The following is a 26,311-nucleotide window of genomic DNA, read 5'->3' as shown; positions in this document are numbered from 1 at the left end:
TGCAAAGGAGGGCAACTGGCGGCCTTATCGCTTTCCAGGGATCTCTTCCAGGCAACCACTGTGAGTAAAAAAAAATGTCTTAAAATTATAAGGTAGGCAAGAAGTTCAAATACATATTACATATGGTAATAAAGAAGAAACTAAACAGAAACAAAAAATAAACTAAACTGATACAGGATGACATGAAAAACAAAAAGTAAAAAGTGCACATGAATCACGATAATCCAATTCAAGTTCAGTCTCACGTCAGTTAGTAGTTAGTACGAAAGTTAGGGATACGATGTGGACAGGTAATGTTTGTACAGAAGAAATTTAAAGGAAGATAGAGAAGGAGCCAAGCGAATAGGGACGGGAAGTGAATTCCATAGCCTAACTGCAGAGACCTTAAAGGAATCGCCAAGAAAGGAGGAGTTATGAGATGGGATTTCAAGGGTATAGTTTTCGGAAGAGCGTAAGCTATAGTTATGGGCTCCCAAAAATTTGAAATCATTTTTGAGATAGAAAGGAGTTTTAGGGTTGAACAGGATGGAATATAGGAGATGGAGAACATGAGCATCACGTCGCTGACGAATGGGTAACCAGCCTATCCGCTTGTGGAACGCAGAGATATTTTTACTTTCTTAGACCGAATATAAATCTGATACAGAATTTTTGGAGACGATCCAGTCTATTTGGCAATTCCTCGTTTAGATCGGAGGAGCAAAAATCGGCGTAGTCCTGTAAAGGAAGGAGGAGAGATTGTCTCAGTGAGATTTTAGTGCTAAAGGGAAGAAACTTTTTAAGACGTTGAAGGATACTGGAGGCACCGTACAATTTGTGGCTAACTTCTTTAATAAGTTAATTTAACAAAGCCCCGTTAGGAAGGAATGTAGGATTGTGTTTTATGTGATACCCTTATTAATTTTTTAATCATTACATTAGTAACATATGCTATAAAAACTGAACTGTATGTAACAACTTGAAAAATAGTTTCGTAAACAATATTTAGAAGTGCATCAATGTATTCATAAAACAATATCAACGCCGATCAGAGAAAAATAATTCGAAATGATTCGTAGGTCCAATCGGTTTGGGACTACTTATATTTACGACTGCCGAGTTAAATGCTTTTCCTAAAAGTTTAGCGATTGTTCCATCGATAAATACATCCAATCATATAACTCGAACAAGTTTATAAAGCCTTATTGTTCGGGTTGAACTTTTACTTAGTTTTATCGTATGGGATTTCGATGGATTAGATTCGCAACATTTTATAAGTGTATAAAGGCCGACAAAGAGGTCTTTTATGTACTAAACAAAGCTGTTTGGAACGAAGCGTTTCAATTTTACGGTTAGATTCCAAGATGTTTTTTATGTATCCAAAATTAGGACCAAGTCCTAAGAACATGGAACTTGTTTTATTAAATGAGGCTTCATTGAGACGAGTCACAATGAGAATCCTAAGTCAAAATTTTCTAAAATTTTTCAACATTTAAAGTCGTTATCGATGTGGAAAATTACCCCTAATCTAGTTATTATACAAACGTCGCGAAAAGAATATCCCCTTTCGCAGATAATAGGACCGCCCGTTGCCTAATAACTTATATAACCTGCTTTTCTGGTTTATTTATAGGTATGTTTTTGTATATTATGGTAACGAAGTGTAAATAAATATATAATAGATATTATAAATTTGATAAATATTTAAATGATCCTAAACGTTGGGATAGATTTGCTCCAGTTCAAACAATTTGTGTGACTCAAAACTTAGCGATTAAAATGAATGGCAGAAAGTTTCTTGCCAGTTCTTCTTACCCGCTCTACGTACTTGACTTGCGAAATGGTAGTAAATGTAAATTTACAATTAATGTAACTTCTTTTCTGACGTTAGATTTAACATTATTTTTATTATTTATTTAATTAATAATATTTTATTATGAATTGGGTATTTCATATTAAATTAACAGAGTATTAACGTGAATAGTTATTGTTTTTTCTTCCTTCAAACCTTTGGGTTTACCCCTGGGTAGGCGTAGCAGATTATAGGCGTAAAATTAGAAAGACCTGGAGTTGATTTCGGATAAAATAATAATTACTTCGTATTGGTAAACAATCACTTCCGAACATAATTCGTGGTTTTTATTCAACTTAATAAAATGTAATGTATTGTTTCGAGGTTTCAGGCAGCACACGGCAAGGCTTCAAAATATAACTCAAAACTAAATAGACTTCATTTCACACATATTTCTCCGTTTTTTCATATATAACTGTAGGCAAATAGTTAAGCTCATATTTTATGCTATGCACTATACATGCATTAAAACAAGGTGATAGTTATCCATTGAATGTACTTGTACAGGGCATAAACACCTCTTTGACCAATAATAGATGTGTATGTGTCGAATAACAAAACGACCCTTATTTTTTGTTACCCTGGCAACCCGCCATATCTGTTTGATTGATTTAAAAAAAATGTGAAATTAGATCAAATGACGCCATTTTTGTCTTATAAACTAGTCCTCTGCGTTGTTTAAGCATTGTACAAGTCTTCATACAAACAAGTACTTGTTATAACAGCCGTTTACATCAGGCTTGCCTATTCTGGAATTATTAGTAACATTTTTCTTATAACAGGCTTATATGATGTACATAAATCTTTATTAGTTAGACTATGTCTAGAATCACACTTTGAACATCTGACGCGATTCCATGCGAGCACATGCAATGACATTCCAGATCGATGTGTTGTTGACTCGACCCGCAGTGTGCTTCTTGACAACACGAGATGCCACGCATCAATCGTTAGAGTTTTTTGCACGAATGTCACATACACACACATTATGACATCAGAAGAAGAAAATACAGAAGTAGAGTTAGAAGTCAAAGCATGATAAGAACAGTTTGAAAGCATTTAATGACAATTTTGGTCATATCTATATATGATACTATTAGGTCCTTACATATGAAATTGGCGTTTTGTCGTACTGGCCACTTTGACCTTTGGTTAGGAATTTCAAATTCAAATTTGTACAGCTATTTAATCATGTATTTGTGCTTCGATGACCGTAATTCATTTGTTTTTTTCTTCTGTTTTTTTTTCTGTTTGCGTCACTCATTTTACAAAATGGAAAACTTAAAGTATCGCATTATTTACGAGTACGAGTTCCGCCGTGGTACTAGTGCTGCGGAAACGACTCGAAGGGTGAATGATGTGTATGGCGGCCATTTTGCAAAAGAAAACACAGTTCGTTTTTGGTTCCAACGTTTTCGTTCTGGAAATTTTGGTGGACGGCCTGAGAACCTAGTTGAAAATGAAGTATTGAAGGCTATTGTGGAAGCGGATCCATCGCAAACCACATCCGAGTTAGCTGCAGGCTGCGGTGTTAGTGATAAAACTGTTTTAATTCACTTGAAGTACCTCACGAATTGTCTGAAGCAAACCGGCAAACGCGCGTCGACTGCTGCGTTACATTACTGAACCGGCACAATAATGAAGGTAATTTAAACCGAATCATTACCTGTGATGAAAAATGGATTCTTTACGATAATCGGAAGCGCTCAGCGCAATGGTTGGATCCTGGCCAGCCAGCCAAATCCTGCCCCAAGCGAAAATTAACCCCAAAAAAGTTACTTGTAAGCGTTTGGTGGACTAGTGCCGGTATTATTCATTGCAGTTTTCTCAAATCTGGCCAGACTATTACGGCTGATGTCTATTGTCAGCAATTGCAAACCATGATGGAAAAGCTAACGGCTAAACAACCTAGGCTGGTCAAACGCTCCACGCCACTGCTACTTCACGACAACGCTAGACCACACACTGCACAACAGAGGCTACCAAATTAGAAGAGCTTCTTACTTTGATTAATTAAATATATTATATTTAAAAATATTCGACTTTTTGTTCCTCCCATACAAAACGCCAATTTCATATGTAAGGACCTAATATTATCGGATATGTACCGATACACCTTCACTATTGTCAGCTAAATGAATTCTGAATTTGCAAGCGTGTCATAGTGTACACGATGCACGGGTGTCAACACGTTGCGTCGCGTGGCGTGTTAATAATGTGTTTCCGCCTTTGGTGTTAATTCCACACATAGAAAGATACAGGATACACCTTCAACCGTAACGTAAAGTAAGAATTAATTAATTGCACCGCACAACCTTCCTAAGAATTTTTTAAGTGCCAAGTATATATGCTATAAGTATAGAATGGCGCATGTTCTTAAAAGCTTAAAATTTTATTTGTAGCGGTTTTCCTAGTTTTTAAAGATTAATTTACCTTGGCACGTGCTACGTACAATTTAAATGAAAACTTTAAAGATAGCAATTCTGTTACCCTGCTTGGGTCTGGAATTTCACATCGCTTCATAAATTAAAGAATGTAGGTGGAAATATTTTAAACTAAACATTTCTTCGTTGAGTTATGGACACGGGGCCGAAGTTGAGAATTTAATTTTGTCAATAGTGTCACACACATTGGCTTATTTTGTTTCAGATATATGTCCGTTTCCTCTAAAAGTACCTAAACATTACAATATGGAGGCAAAAACAGAGAAAGTAAATTGGGCACAGAATTGCACACATTACCCAGGGTAAAGTATAACTTTAAATAAAATTTTAATCAATAATCTACAGTACAAAGGAAATAAACTGATGTAACCGAATATAGGTCGGAGAACCTCTAGAACTCGTATTGCATAAGCTCTTTGATAATAATAATAATAATCGTTTATTTGCCAAGATAGTGGTACTGTGGTAAGATCGATCAATTGCAAATATCCGCACAATCAGCTAAATGTCATATAAATTTTAACAATGTCTTATTAAGAATTTAAAATAATGTCAAAGTTAAATTATTTACAATCGGTGTGAAATCTATGGTCCAAATATTCGCCTACGCTATAAAGGCACTTTGCCTTTAAAAGAATTACATGGCAGTGATCTATAACTTCTAGGAAGGTGATTAAACAGTTTTATAGCCAGGGCGTAACAATTTTTTGTATACATCGTGGTGGAGCATGCAGGGACCAACAGCAGTGTTGGATCCCTCGGTATACAAAGGCAAGTGAAGAGAATCAAACTTGTGACATTGAGACGAGCGTTAAATCAACTTTTAATAAAATGTATATTAGGTTCTCCAGGCACAATATAATACTAAACTTTATTATAGGTGTATATAAATTTCAAAATGTATTAATTATTATATTATAATTATTATGATCATTATAAATAATTTTTTTGTACATATAATGTACATAGAATATACTATATATAAAAACGTAGATTGGTAATCAAGTACACAATAGACTTAAAATTAGATGCAGTCAACATTTTCTTCTCTTGTGTGGCTGAAAAATCATGAAGACTACACCAATCAATCATAAATATGTTATTCGATTGGCGTTTACTGTGACGCTTCTAATGTTTAAATCTAGAATAGAGTGACCTTGACATGTCGTAGTAGACTATTCTCTAGTTTTTTATGGGGCACATTAATTTGTATGAACACTTTCATACAAATTAATGTGTATAAATTGTGTACAGTTAACGTCGGATGGATCTAATCATTTTCTTATATTCATTTATTTTACCTATTAAAAAATATCAGTGAGCATCCTGATAATTTTATTATTGGAAGCCTAGAAGTTATAGCTGTCAAATTTTCCAAAAGATAAATTTACGGTGAAAATAATTTTTATCCATGATTTTAGCAGGATTGAATTAGCTCCCAAATTAGATTTATTAGACCCCATAATGTAGCCTAAATAAACTTATTAAGTAGTTTATTTTAGCTTCAGTATTGGATGTGAAAAGCAATCAAAGCCTTATAATTTCGAAACCAACCATGTTTTTATAAAATTGAGTACGTATTTCGTATAGGAATATGTTTTATAAGGTTTGTGTCCTTTAATGGACCAAGCATCAAACACTTTATTAATTTTATTTTTCTTAGGCTACCACTAGATCTTTATTAAGTTATCTTTTGAATTGTCTAACGTTGGTAATTTGGTAAAATGGTTATAAATAATAAGAAAATAAAGTGCTGCAACATCCGAGGAAGCAAGATGGAATTTTGGTACTTAGACTCATGCTCATAGGTGAATAAGATGATGAATTTCTACTAATCAGATAATGTCCTAAAAATATATATCGTAAAATTATAGAAAAAAATATAAAAGTTGACAAATTTTTAAAGTAATTTTTAAAAAGTCGCTTAAAAATACATCAATTAATTTCATGTAAAGCACACGAATGACGCTTGTCACAGCGATTAAGTATTAAAATAACAAAATGCTCCCAAAGCTCTTGGTGTAATTAGAGATAATTGTTAGGAAACTTTTCGTAATAGGACCGTTTTGTCCAAACTCGGCAACTGTTGCTTCAGTATGATCCATCACTGTCATCCCTCTTTTCGCTTTCGTCCCCTAAATTCCTGGGTACCTTTCGTGCCGATGTTTTAACGTCAATTTTATATACGTTCAAAGTATTAATTTTCCAAAGAACTACGTACTATTGTTAAGACATTTAGTATTAAACAGTTATTATTATTATTAATAAGCCTTTGTTGCTGACACCCAGTAAAATATATTAACACTTATTTAAGATACATAATAAAACTTAATTCTAATATATAAATAAAAGTTAATCTATTACATATGACCGTAACTATACCCTTGAAATCCGATCTCGTAACTCCTCCTTTCTTGGCGATTCTTTTAAGGTCTCTGCAGTTAGGCTATGGAATTCACTTCCCGTCCCTATTCGCTTGGCTCCTTCTCTATCTTCCTTTAAATTTCTTCTGTACAAACATTACCTATCCACATCGTATCCCTAACTTTCTTACTAACTACTAACTGACGTGAGACTTATCTTAAATTATCGTAATTTATGTGTCTTTTTACTTTTTATTTTTATTGTATAATCTTCTTAGTTTAGTTTGTTTTTTTTTGTTCCTGTTTAGTTTTGTCTTAATAAATGTGTATAACATGTATTTTTGCACTACTTTCCTATCTTATGCAATTTAATCCCATTTTTTTTACTCACAGTGGTTGCCTGGAAGAGATCGCTCGTACGCGATAATGCCGCCAGTTGCCCTCCTTTTGATTTAATTATGTTTATTTTTTTTACTGTAGTGTAAATAAAAGTGAAGATAAATTTATTTTTAATAAAAGATTAAGTTCTATATGACCCGTTTTAGGTAATTAGCGTGTCCTGTGACACATAGGCCTCATCCAGCAGCTTCCATTCATTTCTGATGTTAGATTATTGTCGAAGTTGTGCCTCCTATTATCTTTATGTCGTCCCGTATCTTGTTCTGTCTTCATCTTAATTTATCAGTTATTTTCTTACAAATATTTTTAGTAAAATCAGAAGTAAAAATCTGAACATTTTATTTAAACTTGTTGTTATTAAAATTGCATATTACTATTTTTTTAGCAAACGGTAGACATGCCAACACTTTTTTGTAACTTTATGCTTCATCATATAAGGAATACCTTCCTCATGCATAATTAGAAGCAGCCGCAGAAATACGAAGCGGATGCTTCCGACGAACCAAACTAAATTTTAACATTAATATAAAAATTGATTCCTTACATTTGAAATATCTGTACATATTCTGTGAGCACCGTGAGTCATTTATTAACTCGGTTACATATACTATAACGTGGTCAGAAAAGGGTCGCCAAAGATTTGTTGAAATTTCATACCCGAACAAATACGCCCATCACTAATGAGCATTGAGCAAATGTAATTAATGTCTATAGCAGATTATAATAAAACAATTCGGCGATCAGTCATCGTAAGATGGCGAAACATGGATTAGGGCAGGTGTCGCAATTGTTTTAATTGGATTATTCCGAACCAGAGAATTGGGAACAGAAATTATCAAGAGAATTATTTCTTTCATTTTGTAAGATGTTGACACGTATTGGTAAAGTTTGTATTATATAGTAAGTAATGGCGTATACTTGTGAGAACTGGAGGCCCAAAGTGAGCTTTCTTTAAACAATCCAGATAAGATGCTGATGAGTTTAGGATTCTAAAAAAATCGCAATTTCGCGATGATTTTAATCATACGAGACTTATTGGAATTGCAAAACTGAACGAAAGAACGATTATTTTGTTTGTTCTGAAGCTTAAATATCAAACTTGCTTCTACAGATGATTGTATAATAATAAATCTAAAAATTATTTTAAATAATACATCAATTACAATAAGCTATTATGTTTTAGTATAAACAATTAGGTAGCTCATAGTAGGTATATTTTTCACAATTATTACACATAAAGAACGTTAAAAGTTATTAGTTTTTTTTTAATTAATTCATAACACTCTATTCCCCTGCCATAATGTCCAGGGACTTTTTATACCACATTTTTTCCAAAAATAAAAACTACTAGTTCGCGAATGGCAGGCTACGCGTCGCGAAATACGCCCCGGCTGCATCGGTAATATTTTTATTTACAATATTCATGGGCGAGCTACGAGGCTACTCTGCTTCTGGCCAGGCTATCCCACCTCTTCCTTAACGTTATTAGTTTATTTCGTGTATACAATACACTGATATCAAATATTGTCTTTCACGTTTTCACTCACGTTTAATCATTGTTTTTCACTCACGTTTATTTACCTTAAAAAAAGTTTGACGAATTGGTTAGCAAATTATTTGTTTACTAATTTGTCTCGTGCTCGGAACTGAAACCATATAAAATCTTCATTTTCCGTTAGGTTGAGTCTGAGAAGTTTCAATCATATTTGAATTAATATTATAATAATTATATTCACATCTGTTTAAAAACGTAACAAACCTAAAGTGAAAACTATTTGTTTAAACAGTACTATATTAAGTATAAACAGCAAAGAATGACATGAAATAATAATTAATACACTATGAAGTAATATTAAATTATCAACTAACTTGATATATCAAAGAGAGAAAAGTAATTAAAACTTTATACACTTTAGTATGAGAAGACACGTTAATATATAAATTAATTTACTTCGTGGATATTTTCGTAAGCCTACATGTAGTGAAGAAAGAAAACGTAACGAAAAAAAATATAATGTAAATCCTAACCTAAGTTACAGTACTAACTCATTACAAATGCAGAATTCTGTTTAATTGTTACTTACTTATATGTGACTAATGAATAAAAATTGGTGTATTATTGATTTTTTTCATTAATTTATTAATTCCCGAAAGTTTAGACTTGTCTTTGATTCACAGCTAATATTGTATTAATACATTATAGCCATTGACCGTGGTTCACATAAAGGATGTCTTGTGAGTGGGTGGAAAGTGCGTAGGTTTTATATAAACGCGTCTGTATTGTTCTAAAGTATACATTTTAAATCATTATGAAAGAGGTCAACGATAATAATAGACTTTGAATGTTCTTGATTATATGTATAAGGCTGTTGGTTCTGATTTATGGTTTATATAGGAATACTAGATACCAATATTAGGGATTTTAAAAGCTAAAATAAGAAACTAACGGATAATCTATATGGGAAAATGTTATTTTTAATTGACCTTTGGTGGGGGCAATACCTATTTTACTTAAGTGTTAAATGATACATACATGTACATGTAATAATAGTAAAACAATCACACTTAGACGAAACACTAGTCTATAAGTAAAGTAAAAAGATCAAATGCCAACATCGCTAAAATTCAATCAATAACAAAATATCTATCTTTTTCACGCTCAGTGCTACTCAACTTTCCCCACGAAAGTCGAAAAAGTTTACACGCAAATGTTGCAAAGCCTTTAAAAATACCTCTGCTAATAAAAATCTTCAAACAATAATGCTTAAAGATTATAGAAGTAAAGATACGGGAGGGTGAGGCGGGCGGTCGATGCGCGGGACGGGAATCTCACTCAGTACTACCGTGGAGCGGGTACAAAGCACTCGGTTCGTCGGAAAATCCCGCCCAGTGTAAAGTCGACTCCACAGGTGACGGATTTCATGATACATGACAGTGATTACGACGGTAAATCTTAAAACCTCTTTTTTATTTTTTTAACCAAAACTGGCTCAAACAACAGAAATTAGGTTTTAAAATTAGCATAGTTTTTTTGACGTCCAAAAAGTTACAACTAACTTTTTGATTTAATAACGAACACGCATGCGCTGCGCAAGAGAACACTATATATCTTATACAATCTAAAATTGTCTGTGACCTAAATTTTATTTCGCAAGCCGTAAGGTAGTATATCATAAGACAAGTTTGAAATGAGCTTGTGGTGTTATCGTGATATTGAAATTTGTTCGACAAACTCTCAATTTATTAGGCTTCGAGTAAGTTATGAAAATTTATTATCATCTGTTTTGATACATGATGAAAACTTTTGTATGAGTTTATGAAAACCCTTATTTTATCTCTTCTTAAAAGAGGATGGGTGGGTTGCTTCGGTGTATAAAAGCTGTGGAATTTTGCTTTTTTAATATAAATTACATAAGAATGGTTACGGACCTGCTGTTGCTACTATAATAAAATTGAAATTAGTTTGTTTAAGTCATTTTTATTCAGTTCATATTTTTATATATTTTAGGCGACAGCTTGGTATAAACCATGATCACCGCACTAATTACCACCGTACCGTCATAGTTTGATATTTTTTTAAAATAGTAATAAACATTAAGGAAAAACAACTCTTAAGTTTTACGTCAAAGCTAATAGCTTAGCTGTAAATCGTTATTTGTATAGTTTGATTCCAAAAGTGAATCAGAAGGTGTCAAAGTTTGAAGGCTTAATTTAATTAAGGTTTTAAAAATAATATTTTTATAAATTAAGGTAAATTCTATCAAACAATTTATTATCACCGAGCCACAATCGGCATTGAAGTCAATTCATAAATAGAATTTCAAGCTATTAAGTTTATTCGGCAAGTTCTAAAAGTTATAGAATAAACTGCTTTTTTACATCGTTATCATGATTTATCTACAGTATTCAATTTAAATGAAAAGATTTTAAACAGAGTTTAATCATGTTTAATTATTTATTTTAATATAACCTTTAGAATTGAAAAATATTTTTATAATTTGGATTCACAGTATCAAAAAATATTTCGTTTGGAAGGTTCTCTAGCACTATATTGGTATTGATACTCTACGAATCTTCATAAATACCTTTACCCATAATTCAGGTTATATCCTAGCTCATATAAGCTTAATGATTAATGTCACCTTATATTTGAGTTAGAAAACCTCTTTTTCTGTTCAATGGTGAATCTAGAATTATGACTAGTTATGGCAATTTGTTCATGTTAGGGCGGTATTATATGTAACGTGAAGTCTTGAAAGTTTAATACAGTGTTTTCATCCTATTCCATAACAAGATGCCAACACAAAAAAATAATTCGCAACCAATCTTTGGATTTCTTTTAAATAGTATTTTATGTTTATATGGTTTTATTTCGTTACTTAATTTTAGATTAATTTATTAATAGACTATTAATGAATTAACGGGGCGTAAATGTATGTGACATTTCGCATATTTTTTACGGAAATAGAATTCATTTTTTACTATTCAAACGTGGTTATTAAAAAACAAAATACAAATAATACTATCTTAAAAACATAGCAGTTATCTAGATAAAGATAAACTCTTTGAATTGCGGCTTTCAATCTTTTAAGCTTTTAGACCAATTAAAAACAGATAATCGGATTAAAGAGCTTCCATATCATTAAAAAAGCTTTAGAATTTAGCAACCACTAGCTTTTAAAAATGTATGCCTACATCGTTTATTTATATGGATAATGTATTTATGTTTATTTTAATGAAAATATTACATTTTTATATTTTAATTTACATTTACACGGTTTTGGTGTTATTTTGAGTAATAAAAGCAAATATAATTATTTTAAATTATGAAGCCATCCAATGTCGAAACGGAATCATAATCTTTATCTTCATTTAAGATTCAGAGCCGATAACACTTCGGAATGTCAAAACGTTCCTGTTAATTCAGTACTCCGAAAGTTACCTTAAGTCCTTCATGAGGGGTTGCATTATTAAATAGTATTGAAACACATTAAGTAGAATCACACTCGCTAGTAAGCACATTTCAATTTTGGTAAGTTATATATCGAAAATTGGAAGAGCAAATGGAATTCACGTTCCTTATGTAAACCGAGCATTAGCTATTGAGAATATAAGAAAGACCAAGGTTTACCCTCATATAATTTAATTTCCATATTCAGAAGATATTTGAATTTTAAGAGGTAGCCATATTTGCTGGGTTTTGTATTAGTTTAATTGATACATATATAAAACTTAAATTATGCTTCTTTGAATACGTATGTTAAAAATTATTTAACTTGTTGCAATTTTTTTGTTTGTTGTTTTTTTTTGTTGCAAAACTACGGAATGGATTTTAATAATATAGCTTATATATCAGAATAACACATAGGCTATAATTTATAAAGATATTGTTGAAATAATGTATGATGTTAATGTTTATCTTAAATAGTCCTGCAAAAGAGCCCGTCGTAGTATAAATCTATATCTATATCATATGATCTTAGACGGACTTAGGACTTTTTATTATTTCAATGGTTTCGGTAATAGTTCAGATTATTTACAATTATATCTTTTTGGTTTTAGTTTTTAATTTTATATTTAAGTAGTGTTAACAGGACAACGTGTGTCGGTTCCACTAGTGTTTGATAAATTCGTTTTCGAATCACTAACAAGAACTATTTTTCGTATCAGTTTCTTGGTGTTATTTTTATATATAATCACATACGGTACTTATGTCATTTTGATTGTTCTTCAACCCCATCAAAACAATGTGGCATTGCACGGTCTAAACATGTTCATGTTTATTTCAGTTATAGTGTTTTATATTAATTTTATTAGTATCGCACGTCGTTTAAATGTAGTAACTGCAGTATTCTTTAAATAAACCGTAGTTTAAGCTTATACATTGTAGTGTTAGCTCAACAGACAGCCATTGTGATGTTTTCTGTTTCTCAAACGGAACACGTACGTCTCGACAACACCACCTGCTACTGCAACGCTTTTTATATACTGTAAGAGAGAATTTAATAAACAAAATAGTAACATTCTGTGAACTGATACACACATTTATTATTTAACACATATACACATTCTACTAAAAAATACTTACCGGATATAAATACGAATTTATTACATCATTTACATCGGCATTTTGAGTAAAAGGTCCAATCCATGGTTCGATCGATCGACCTGATAGTTGGTAGTCGCAAGATTAACTAACAGGCTATAATAAGTATTTATATAACATGTAAGTTTTGGCATAAAAAACACACATGTGACTTACGACCTTATTAAAAAAAACCTTTTACTGCGATGCCCCTGTCGCCTACTAATGAGACAGTTAAACATAACTACTTACGTATAATTTATGTAAAAAAAAGTGTCGTGTTTTGAAGTAAGGCTCACAAGTACTTGTTACAGTCGCCGTACGTGAAATTCCCATTGCTCTAGTCAAGATACTTTTGTCCCGACATGTCACTTGAGTCTCGAGGCTTTGTTTCTAATATGAATGTCCTGTATGTCTTACGCATTAAGTGGAATGTTTAGTGTTTGCGAGAATTTTTAAATTGTACGTTTACAGACTAAGTAACAATATTTTTTTACTACCCAACAAAGTATATTAAAAATATTTCCTTAATTATTTACCAAAAGTTTAACAAAAACACTCTTCTTTTTCCCTAATTCTGGGTAGAGCAAAATCTAAAGAATAAAAAAATATAACAAATACACCTTGTATTTAGTGAAATATATTTTGTAAAAAATTTAAACCACAAATTACGTCACAAAAACAGCTCGTATTGAAACAGTTCATTTTTTTGTTATTTGTAAAATTCACGCTAAATACCAATTAGGTTAAAACAGAATTCGAGGAAAGAGTTTTTGCCGATAATGACCATTAATGTACGTGTTTTATATAACTACTTCAATTACAAATAATAGACCAAACTGTTGTATTAATTAAAGAAACAAGTGGCGCTCTATCCTGTGGTACTTCTGTACATGTTTATATCCTTAAACATTTTCCTTTAAAGAGAAGTTGTATCATTCATCTATATTTAATCGCACTATATTTAATTTTTGACTATGATTTCTTTATTATATTTTATTTAAAGAATAATCTCAGAATTTAGGGTCATACGTTTAACCAAATCTTGTTTGTGTTATAGTAATTTTAATAATGCCTTAATAAATCAATACTAGCTTTTCCTGCCCAAGTTTTCTTATAAACAAGAAAACACAAATATCAATCTCCAATACGTCACATTGCCTCCACTCCTAAAATATTCAAAGAATTTTTAGAATTGGTTTATGAGCTCTAAGAATTACTTTCTACAATATCACCACTTTGTTATATAACTAAAACGTATTAAGGTTTGGTTTTAGTCAGCTACTAAGTTGATTCGTTAATAAGTATATATTTTAATTTCCAATGCAAACCGTCGTAATGTGTAACTTTGTATAAAATATTCACTCCGTCAACTTTGCAACTAATAGGAAATATTAAGACTAACTTTATCGCAAACAGAATTACTAATGTATAGTTTTGATTGAAATTAGTTCTACGAGTTGAAATTTAACTAGGAATTGCATTGAATATATTATAAATTCACTAGAATTATAAAAAAAAATGACAAGAAATTAAAGTAAAGTCTATAATCTCAATCTAATAATAAAATAAATACACGCGCTTATAACGAATTTTTATCTCCAAATAATAGTGAATGTAAAACATTGGTTTAATTCCATAAATCAAATATAAATTATGATTTAACTTATTTTAATAAAACTAACATTTTCTTTCGAAGGCTGCATGTTGTCGATTCCATCAATATTAATTGAATGCTAGAACTACACAATACAAGTCTTATATTAAAATCCAGATTTAAGTTCGTTGTTGAAAATACATTATCATTTAAAAAAAAATAATTCCTGGATATAAAATTCCTCATACGAACGTAAAAGAAGCCGCAAACATCCGGCCTGAAATTAAAAATGAAATACTGGTATAAACGTTTCTCTCGTCGCTTGTAATTACTCCCTACGCACTACCTAATTTACATCCAGTGGGAATTGCTTCAGTTTTAATACCCTCCTTTGTAAAGCACCGTTTGACATGTGTGTGCAATTTTATACCATTTTATTAGGCCTAAAATGTAATTACATTTTACGAAACTTTAATAAACTTTTTTAAGTTGTATCCTATATTAAACATACAAATCAAATATCAAATATATACAACAATAATATAAATAAATATAAACTCTTTTATTATACTCTACCTCAATTTTAATAGCAAATTATATAATAAAATCAAATCAAAAAGAATACGATTTTAAACATGTTCTGTGGGATAAGTGCTATTTTTTTAAAAATAAATAAACAATCATAATACATACACGCTCCTCAGTTTTAAGAAATAACATTTCTCAAGCTGTAATTAACCGGGTTGTTGTAAATTTTCCTAGAAATTTTGCTTCAATCATGGGAGTGCAAACAATTCCTAAAGCGAGATATGAATTATGTATTAAATTACGTAGAATCTTAACATTGTTTGATTTATATTAAAGCTAACAAATACTGTTCTTTGATCTGCTACGATTTAATTTATAAAATATTTTGAATTTTATAGATTCTATATTATCATATTTTATTATATTATATTAGATTATAATTATCTACCACGCCTACAAAGCCACTAAAGGTGAATTCTGGAACTATTAATTACTAATTAAATCATCCGTTGAACATTACTTGTATAGTTTGAATTATTTTAATGTAAAGTTACGATAGCGACATGTGTGACATTATTTCATTCCTTACATACACACCGTGCACATTGAGGCTACACAAATCCTGTAGAACCTCTACGTAATGTATTACGGTCTACGGACATTTCTAGAAGTTTAAAGCGCTACGCCTTTTATTACCTACTGTGGGTTTTAGAGTCCTTAATTAATGGTTAGTCGATTTGGAATGATCTAAATTAGTTCACCATTAATCAAGAGCTAAAAAGTGAAATAGTTTAATGGAAGTGAAACTTCTTTATCGGCGTTGGAAAAAAAAATACCGTCACATTTTTCGGTTACGCGTCACATTTTTCCGTTATGTGCCATCTTTTTCTTGTCCCTACCACGATTGATTCGAAGAGATTCGAAGCCATTAATAATAAAAATATATAATAACGATAATAATGATAGTAATAAATCTATTACAATTAATGAAATTCTGTAATAATCTTAGTAGTAATAAGGTAAAACGAAATAATTGTATTATTTGTATTCATGTCTATGATAATAAAAGCCTTTTGTTAAACTTTATCTAATATAATTGTATTTAACCAATTATATTAGATAAAGTTATAGTAGATATTTTTTTGAAAAATAACTTCTTACGTGTGTACACTAGTACACGCACACATTTTTTTATAGGTAAGTTACAAACTTTTACACTCACTAAATATAAATTCAGTCCATACATGTAATTAAATACTCTGCTCTGAATACGGCATCAAACGTGGTTTTGAATCTTACAGTAAAACATTATTTATTTAAATTGTCTAAACGTAAAGCGAATTAACAATTACATTATCAACCTACAGTCAATCTAAAGATTAAAGTTAGCAAATTATATTGAAATCTTATTCAATTACAAGAACCTTTCAACGAAGTCATAGCTATATTTAGAATCCCTTTGACGAGAAAATGGACAGAGTGACGTCATTGTTTCAGCTTGTCTTCTGTTAGATTGGATGCATGACAGTTTTCATTTCCCGACCTAAGCTATAACGGGGCTGTAACCTTCATAATATATCTGATATTTATTTCCAATAGCTTATTGATATATATTACTTACAATTGATTTTTCAGTTCGTTGCTATTAATTTCCTCTTGCATATATTTTTATTTATAAATCTAACTTAAATTTTTTAAAGTATTTCGTAAATGTTTGCCATCTAAAAAAACGAAAGAAATCTTTTTTAATCTTGAAGCTTAACTAATAATTATGCTAATTAAAATATACTTGGCTTCTTACTGAAACGATAAAACACAGGAAATAAGCGCCGCTTCGTATTTTATAATAATTAAAAAGTTAATAAAGCGTTGACAGCGTAGAGGCCTTGTTTATTCGAAAATTTTGTAGGCCATGTCGAGAGAATATGAAAATTATAAATGAGTGAATTTAGCATTTTCGAACTACTACAGCAGCATACGAAAGAGAACTTGCATGTGAATTGTGATTAATTATATGTATTATTTATAAGTATTTTCTGTCAGGGACACCCAATAGTCAATTAAATTCTCTAGTTTTGTTGTCACATACTAAAACTATAACAAGTTGCTATTTTATGCAAAATACCTATTATTCTGATATTTGGGAGCTCAAGGTTTACACTTAACATTTAAACCTTTATATTTAATAAAACTCAGAAATATGCTTGTGATTTTGTATCACAATTAAAATTCAAAACCTTTTACTAATAACTAGAAAATTATTCTTTCAGTAAAAAGCAACCGACAAACAAGAATAAATATGAAGAATCTAACAGAAATGAATCACAAATTAATTATCAGAAACAGTATTGACAAATTATAAAAAATAGAATCTGATTTTACGATAAAATCTGCTCAAATACAATGTTAAATAAAGGCATATAATATATTTTGAAGTCAGTGTGTGTAGTGAATTAGTGAAGATGTAAATTACTTGTCGCAAAGCCTGCCCTTATATCGAGGTGCTCATTAATTAAGGAGATATTCTCGGGAGAAATTTAAATTATCTAAGGGCATGATTCAGTTAAGTCTCTATTGCTTTCCTACAGTGGCTGCGGTGTCTTTACGCAAAATACATTTCTTTTTACAAAATTTGACAAATTTGATTAACTTAGTAAGAAATGCCTCTTTGTTCTAAAGATACCTTAATTATAAATGTCTGTTACGATACTCTCCCATAAAATAAAAATAAATGCTTTATTCTGGGATGACAACAGATATTTTACAGTTAGTTCTTAATAAAACAGTGCAATAGGATTGATTTTAATAATAATATTGCCGATGTAGTCGGGGCGTATCTCGCCCATTTTAGAATATGATATTATAACAGAATACTAGAAGTTAAATATGTAATTATTATCAAGTGTTGTAGTGCATCAGATATTGTTAAGTAACCATAAAAATCTTTTATTTATTTTTATAAGCACGTGATTATAAATACCATCATAGAATAATAAATATATAGCCGTCATCAAAGTCTTAATAGTATCAGCATATAAAAAACAGCTCCAATAAATCTTCTAAAATAACTGATGTAAAATTTAAAAAAAACACCAATTTCATCCTACATGAACGTGTGCCATCAAAGGACGATATACTTGCCAATATTCATACAACATTGAGCTTTATGCATAGAACACAAAGGCTTAATTACTATGCACCGTGAAGCAGCACGGAGAAGCATGTTTAATGGGCTATCGCGTGGACAAATGACGTAGGTCTGTTATTAGTTAAAAGCACTCCACTAAAGTGACTCACTACAGGTAGATGATCTCGCCATTTTTCAACCAACGACCTGTGTTAAATCATAGATCTAGAAAGTTTGTGAAGCGATTTCCGCTCCTCGTATTACATTAGGGGGTAAATCTTTATTGTATATGCCTAGATATTTGTATAGATTACTGAATACTGTTTTTAGATAGCGATGTTTTTCATAGAGTATCTGAGTGTATTAATATAAATTAAGCACTAACCAATATTTGACCAAAACAAATGAAACGTAACAGATAAAAAACATTGTAGCGGTATTGGTTTTTTTAAAGTAGGAACTTTGTTATGGAAGTTTATTTATTATTTATCTTTATCTATTAAATTATTTGTACGTTAAATAAATGCAGTTTTAGTTATAAAAATGAAGGATGCAGTGCTTAAACATTTAGCAACACTATAGCTGAGTCCCATTATATAATGTATATTCTATAAAACATCAGTTTGTATGTGGGGTCACGTCATTCGTTTCTCATTAAAGTAAATATTACTTAGCGTGGGTCGCTCGCAGCGGGCAAGAAATATTTTATGGGAAGTTCGCTGAAACGGTTACTATCTACACGCGCACCATCTTTTTTATGTTTCACATAAATATTTCACAATACGTTAGGCGGGACGTAATATTTATTTAGTACTTATCAAGATAAAATCAAAAAATTACATTTCAAAATCAGTAACAACATTTTACACCTAACACGTCTCACGTAACATCCTGCAAATGCCAATCGTGAAAGCAAAGCAAAATATATGTTAAACTAATAATTTACTGTATTATGTAAGATGGTTGTCCTGTTATATTTATTTCAATTACTATCTTGAAGCTAAGGAAAAACTTAAGTGGTAAAAACTAAAACTGTGAAATAAAATCACTCTTCAGCAACAAGTTAATAATGCTCTTAATGAATTAGTTTAAAATACATCTCGGAAATAATTGCAGTCTCTTGTGTTAGCTTTTACAGTTAATTAGTTTCCAGAACAGATGCGCTGGCTCACCATCTATAGCTGGCCTTTGCAAGTAAATTAGACATTTTAATTAAAAATATGTCATATAAATCCTACGTCTTCAGAATTAATTTTTAAATGAAAGTGTGCGATGTGTAACATGTACACATTGTTGATCATCAGTAAACTAAAAAGTTTTACGAAGTCCTTGAGCGATCTATATTAAAATAACCTAATAATAATAAGGTAATAATATGAGTAATAATAAGGTGATTGATTAGCCTTCTGTTTCTATCACGCCATCGACTCTTTGGGTCTAAGCCATACCTATTTTCTCACGAGTTTTGTTCAACTGTCCAAGCCACTATTGGTGCTCCCTTTCGGACGAGACGGTACCCATCCGTCGTTCGAACCTATAACCTCAGGGATGAATAATTACACGCTGGAACCACTAAGCCATCACCACTGACCTTCAAGCCATATATAACAAATGCAAAAATATTAGATTTATATATATTATAAAATATTATTGGATATAGGATTCTCACCTAAATTTCCAGAATGGCTGGTTCTCTGCGCTATACGTCCAACGCCTTCCCTCCACTCCAGGTCATCTGTCCACCTAGTGGAAGGCTGTCCAACACTTCACCGAATGGTCCTCTGTTCTTGACGCAATGTGGGGCACATTGCCATTTAATCTTTTACGCCCTTTTTGCTATGTCATTGTCTTTAGTTCGTTTACGGCTCTCTTCATAATAATAATAATTCAATCGCGTAGACTAATACTCAGCTTATGTACCAGACTTGAAGTAAGAGACAAGGGTTGTAGGTTAATGATATCTAAAAATATTGTATATGTATTTCTTACCATAGAAGAGACGAATATTATTTGCAAGTGATTGTAAATTGATTAATGTACTGGTTGGAGTTTAGTATGTACTTTAACACATAGTATAGCTATTAGATATAATTTATTATTAATATAATTTATAATTAATAACGATATTGGATATAAATACATGGAATACATAACAATTTAAGTTACAATATGAACACTTCATTATAAAAACTAAAGATCAAAACTTGAGAACAAATATCAAATAAAATAAACTTGGAATCGCTAAAATTACCTGAAGCTTTTTGAAAGGATTTTTCAGATAGTCAATTGGGTTATGAAAATATCGATAGAATATAGTGCCTATGCAAAACTCGTTACGAGGGAAAAAGCGATTTTTTTTTATTAAACTTAACTTCGAACCCGTGTGTTTTTGAAGTGGGATCAAACCTTCAATTTTATAAAGTACTTATGAGTATTAATATTTAGTTTAACATTTATAGGTGCGACTTTCATCGATTTTCATGCGAAGTCGTGGGTTCGAACCCAGGATCTGCACCAATGGACTATTTTCTAGATGCGCATTTAATTTAACAACCGCTCTTACCGTGAAGGAACACATTGTAAGGAAGCGGGAATGCCTTAGGCCCAAAAAGTTGACAGTGTAGTTCAGGCACAGAAGGCTTCAGAAGGATCATTAAAAGATTCATCATCATTCTTAACTATTAAAAGATTCAGAAATCTGAGGCTAATGAATGGATTTAAATTGTATTATACAATAAATATTACTGTGGTGCGGCATAGAAACGAGTACGTCGAAATAATTGCTAATAATTTGTATTAATGCGAAACCTTTATACTTTATCTTATTACGTAAAAAAATAAACGTTGTGTTTTGGATATAATAAATAATAATTATATTAAAGCTACTTACATTCCATATATTTACAATAAAATTTACCACGTAGTAATTTTTTCCTATAATGTAAAAATTTTTGATTATACGATGCTCCGCTCCATTGCTCTCTAGGCACTAGTCACCTTCCACTTCATTCTTGTCGTAAAATTCCAGGTATGGCTCCCAGGTATCGCTCATATACCAGGTGTTATGGAGATTCTAATAGAGGTTTAATAATAAACTGTCTGACGTAGTGATCGTGGTTGGTAGTTAAGTTAGGTTACTTACTTAACTTACACTTAATTGTGAATCTAATCAACTTGATAAAATTTATACTTTATGTATGTATTATTTTTAACGTTAGTCCGGATAGGTTTTTTTTCTATTCCGGCCGCCAACGCATCCAACCATTATTATAAATTATGAGAATTGATTAACCTTCCTTTGTTTTGTTTATAATGTAGGCAAAACACGTATTTGTTTAAATTGCCGTCCTGCCCCGTATAAATCAATCAAATCCATAAATCACCGCTTATTTCGACCAATAAAACATCGAGAGCATTAAGAGGCCTCGATTATTTATACTTTCCGATCGACCTTTGGCAATACAAAAGGCTGTTTTGAGAAATAAATCCCATCCTGTCTTCACGGTCAGATACGTTACGTAATATAAGAATCCGACAAAACGTCCCAAAAGATGGGAAAAGGAAGATAATGTATCGTCGGTTCATTGAATAAAACGTCGCATCGTTGGATACATAGCGATCACATTACTTGGGACAGATGTTGTCGTATAGACGTCGCTATTTTGATGTACTTGGGGGTTTTATGAAAGCAAAGGACGAAATGAAAGTCAACGACGCCAAATAAGCTTATATAAGTAGCTTAACGTAATGGAGCTAATTATTATTGATATAAACTTGAAACATCTATAGATTGTTGCTCTATCAGAGCGAATTGATTTGTTTGTATCGAATAGCGATAATTATATCTGAGTTTGAGATCAGAAAAATTATATTATATATTACTAATAGTAAATTTATTTGTTTCAGTAAAGGCGACGTTGGTGTAAGGATTTGAATAATGGTGACCAGTTAATGACAAGAGCAGAATACGTTGGGATGGTGCCTTATCGCTTTTGGCTGTTTATTCCGCTGCTACTTTGCATTTATGAGGGTAATTTATATTTATAAGTATTGGAATATTTATTGGGTTGGCTAGCTTGATATATTGTATTTTTAACCACTCCCGTGAATTAGTTGTATATGAACTCGGAGCGTAATTGGGTAACCTAAGTTTCTAGCGAAAAAACAAACGAACTTATAAACGATATAAAAAAACTTTACAGATAAATATTATATATTTATGGCTGCAAATTTAATGAAAATCAGTTCATTTATTACCATCAATGAAGATTGTATTGAGACCTATTTATTTATTCAACTCAGAATATAATTTATTTATATATTATTTTTATTTAATAATCGAGCTGGCAATAAACTCTCCGTCACTCTTTTAAAATATCAACCATTGCAACAGAACTTCGATTGGAACCTAAGCTATATTTATTTCATTACAAAATAGTAACATGTTACTGTTGTACTGAAGTATATAATAGTTAATGTTCCAGTATATGATCCTAAGCAATAATCAATAGTTGAAAATGCATAGCCATCAATACATATTTAGAAGTGTTAGTGCAATCTAACTGATTTCAGTAACATTGGTGTAATAAATATTTATGCTCGTTGCCGGACCCCGAAAGTAAATAATGAAATTTATTTATGCATATTCGAACTATGTGGAATGTAAAATTTTATTCATAACCATACAATATTGTTTGCCGACGGTGCGTTTTAATTTTAATGGTTTCCAATGAGCAAAATAGCCCACACCAACCACAAAGCTATCGTTTGTTTGGTAATCATTGTTATTTGTTAATACTAGAGGCGCTATTTTGTGAGTATCGTGAACTTTATATTAAATATATATTTGATTGAATAGTAAATATGTTTTTGTAATTTGTTATAGAAGATCTTGTAAATGAACAGCGTTACATTTTAATTATTATTATTCTTAGGTAACACTGTAAATGTTTAGAAAATGAAAAACGGCTTAATATAGAAAGTTGCCAATAATTTTCTTGTTTTTCGAAGTAATCTCCGTTCCTCTCTACACATCGTCGCATTCGATGGAACCACTGAGAAAAACCCATTCTTCCTTAGGGGTCTCTTCTATCGCATTTTCGTACGCTTTCACCGCATCTTCAGGGCTTGTAAAGCGAATACCTCGAATGTTCTCTTTAGTTCTTGGGAGTAAATGAAAGTTGCAGGGCGTTAGGTCAGGACTGTGTGGCGAATGACTCATTACCTCGACACCTGCCATAGGTGGATATTAACCAGTCGCATGGACTGGTGATTATCCAGGTGTTTCTGGTCGTAGGGTAGTAGAAGTAGAAGAAGAAGAAGTAGAAGTATGGGAAACCATCTGGTACCAAGATTCCTGATGCGTAAATGTTCGTTTATTATTTTTTGAACTTGACTCATACCAACGCCTAGGATTGTCACTCTCTTATCTTCCTCTATGATGCGTCGCACAGCAATAATGTTATCTTCAGTAGTTGCTGTTACAGGACGTCCTTCACGTGGATCAGATTGCTACGTCCCCGCTTAAACTCGTTAAACCAGTTGTAAATAGTGGTACGAGATGGGGCTTCATTACGAAATACTAATAGCAGCCTATCATAGCTTTGTTGTTGAGAAAGCCCTCAACGAAAGTCATAATAAAACATTGACCGAAATTTTTTTCGCGTCAGGTATGAACCTAAAAAATTATTTCACGTATAACAAGAGTTTTAGATTTGCCACCAATTCACAAAACCAAATGACAAATGAATGCAATATACTATATTAGGTACCAAAGAGTTCTAAAATTGAAATTCAAAAAAGTTTTCACTAGCAATGTTTCTAACTGGCCAGTTCTAAACATCTTCAGTGTTACCCACGTAATAAGCTGCCAAAGTACGGGACCTTTACTTAATTATATTTCTAACACCATCACAAAAAACAAAATAAATGCAATGGGTTTAGAATTTATTACATTATTTATATAACGTAAAAGTAAAATGTAATGTAATGTTTTTTTACTATTAGCAATCGTGGTCAGTGAGAGACTGTCACATTAAGACTGTTCGCGCTAAATCGATGTCAATCAAAGAAGGATGACAATTGTCGATTTGACTTTGGCACACGAACCGGAGGTGGTAGGTGGTGTCCCGGCGCTTAAAGAGTTAAATTTTAACCACTATCGCGTGCGCACTAAATATATTTCGCATACCGTATAGCATTTACTTTTGATTCATCATTGAAGGATCCAGTGTTTGGAGTGAGATACGCCATCGTTGATGGTAAGTGCTAGTTTTAGTCTTATCGATTATTGGATTCCTTTTTTTATTATACTGACACGCGACAGTCGAACCAGCGCATATTATTTCACCGAGGGAAGGGAGCATCCTGGATATAGCTTCCGGATACCCAGGCCCACACAAAGACAGATAACTATTTTATTTACTTAGTGTTTGAATCGTAAACTTGGGTAATTAATTTTATGAATTCGTTTTATTTATATTTAAAAAGTTTTAATTATATCTGTAGTAGATTACTCGCGTAAACCAAAGACAATTTTGGCTTCATGTTGTTTTCTGTGACAGCGTTACAAGATTTCCTATAACAAATTACGGAAAGGTCTGCGCCATCTTGTTATAATAACACTTGAAATATAAACGTAAAAACGTCTTGCTATACGTTATAAAAAAATAAAAAAACGAGAAAGATATTTATTTTACTTTTATTTGCCATTTTGTTGTATTAAACTAAATTAATCTTATACACGAAGGTCGAATAATTTCAAATATAATGAAAGACATCGAAATTACATTAATATCTAATAAAAATCAATTTATCAGGCAAGTATAAACTGGTAAAAGTTTGAAATATTTTCCCGTACAAAGCCAATGCAATAATTTCAAGCGAACCCATTGATGCATACAATATGCCTCTTCCATTAGCGCGTATATTAATTGGTTCCGTTCTATTTCACATTTACTAATTACCCAGTAAGTTGCTCTTACAAATTTTTAAAATGCCACGTACAGTAAATTAGTTACAAGCTCAAATTTACAAGAATTTTAATAAAAAAATCCGGCATATTATCTAGTGATAAATCTTAGATTATTCTGGACTATTCATATTTTTTCTTGTGTCTGACGGATGTCGTTTGTTTACCTTCAACGCCGACTGCGTATTATGCTATCTATTATTTTAGTTGAAATAGTTCTTTTAAATCTTAAACTACGGCATTCCAAAAATTTTAATGATTTGCTATATTCAACCATCTTTCTCCCGCGGTCATCACAATTTCGTCTGTCCACCTGGCACAAGGCCGGGCTCCCAATCTGTTGACTCGTGACCCCAGCCATTTTACTAGTCTTTGTTTCTACCTGTCGTCGATGTAAATGGCCACGTGTCCAGCCGGTTTCCCATTTTTTTGAAGGAAGTGTTAATACAAGTCTGTAAATTAGAGTTAATATTGGTAGTTTCAGTTAACAACCCTTTGTCCTTTCTTCTTTATCTATTGGCAATCATTAGAAAAGTTTATTGTTTTTATAAGCGTTCAGGAAATTCTCAATTTTCCTGTATTACCTCCTTCGTGTAATAATTGAAAACACTCGAAGCAAACAATTCAAATACCTATATCCGTATCCGTGTATCTTAACGTGTCACTCGCACGGATCCACTCGAGCGCAAACCATATCTTGAAGCTAATCGAGCGCGCACAAAACTGTGTGCCAATTTACTACCAATTGTTTTGCGAATACGGAAAACGTGATAAATTATTACTTATTTCACCGGCCATAATAGCCGTTTCTGACTATTGAGAATGTTTTTATAATAGAGATTAGACGAATGTTGTCAAAGTCTACTCGAGAGTTTTAGCAATTTGCGGTCATTAGTAAGGGTTGATAAATTTTCGTATTTCCTTAAACACGCATATTTTTTTTATAGACAAAATGATTTTAAACGTT

General features: G+C 31.6%; 1 protein-coding gene across 1 annotated transcript in view; it reads left to right on the top strand.

Moving 5' to 3' along the window:
• Nucleotides 1-9,885: 9,885 nt before the first annotated feature.
• LOC123720192 overlaps nt 9,886-26,311 on the top strand; it is a 30,224-nt gene continuing 13,798 nt past the window's right edge. Inside the window, exons 1-2 of the mRNA XM_045676722.1 lie at nt 9,886-9,983; nt 22,281-22,404. Coding sequence (XP_045532678.1) covers nt 22,326-22,404 — 79 coding nt within the window. The 5' untranslated portion in view covers nt 9,886-9,983; nt 22,281-22,325. The remainder of the gene's footprint in view (nt 9,984-22,280; nt 22,405-26,311) is intronic.

The sequence above is a fragment of the Pieris brassicae genome, chromosome 2 (assembly GCF_905147105.1).
Source record: "Pieris brassicae chromosome 2, ilPieBrab1.1, whole genome shotgun sequence".
NCBI lineage: Eukaryota > Metazoa > Arthropoda > Insecta > Lepidoptera > Pieridae > Pieris > Pieris brassicae.
The sequence above is the reverse complement of the archived record's forward strand: the minus strand, read 5'-3'. Positions and strand labels throughout refer to the sequence as shown.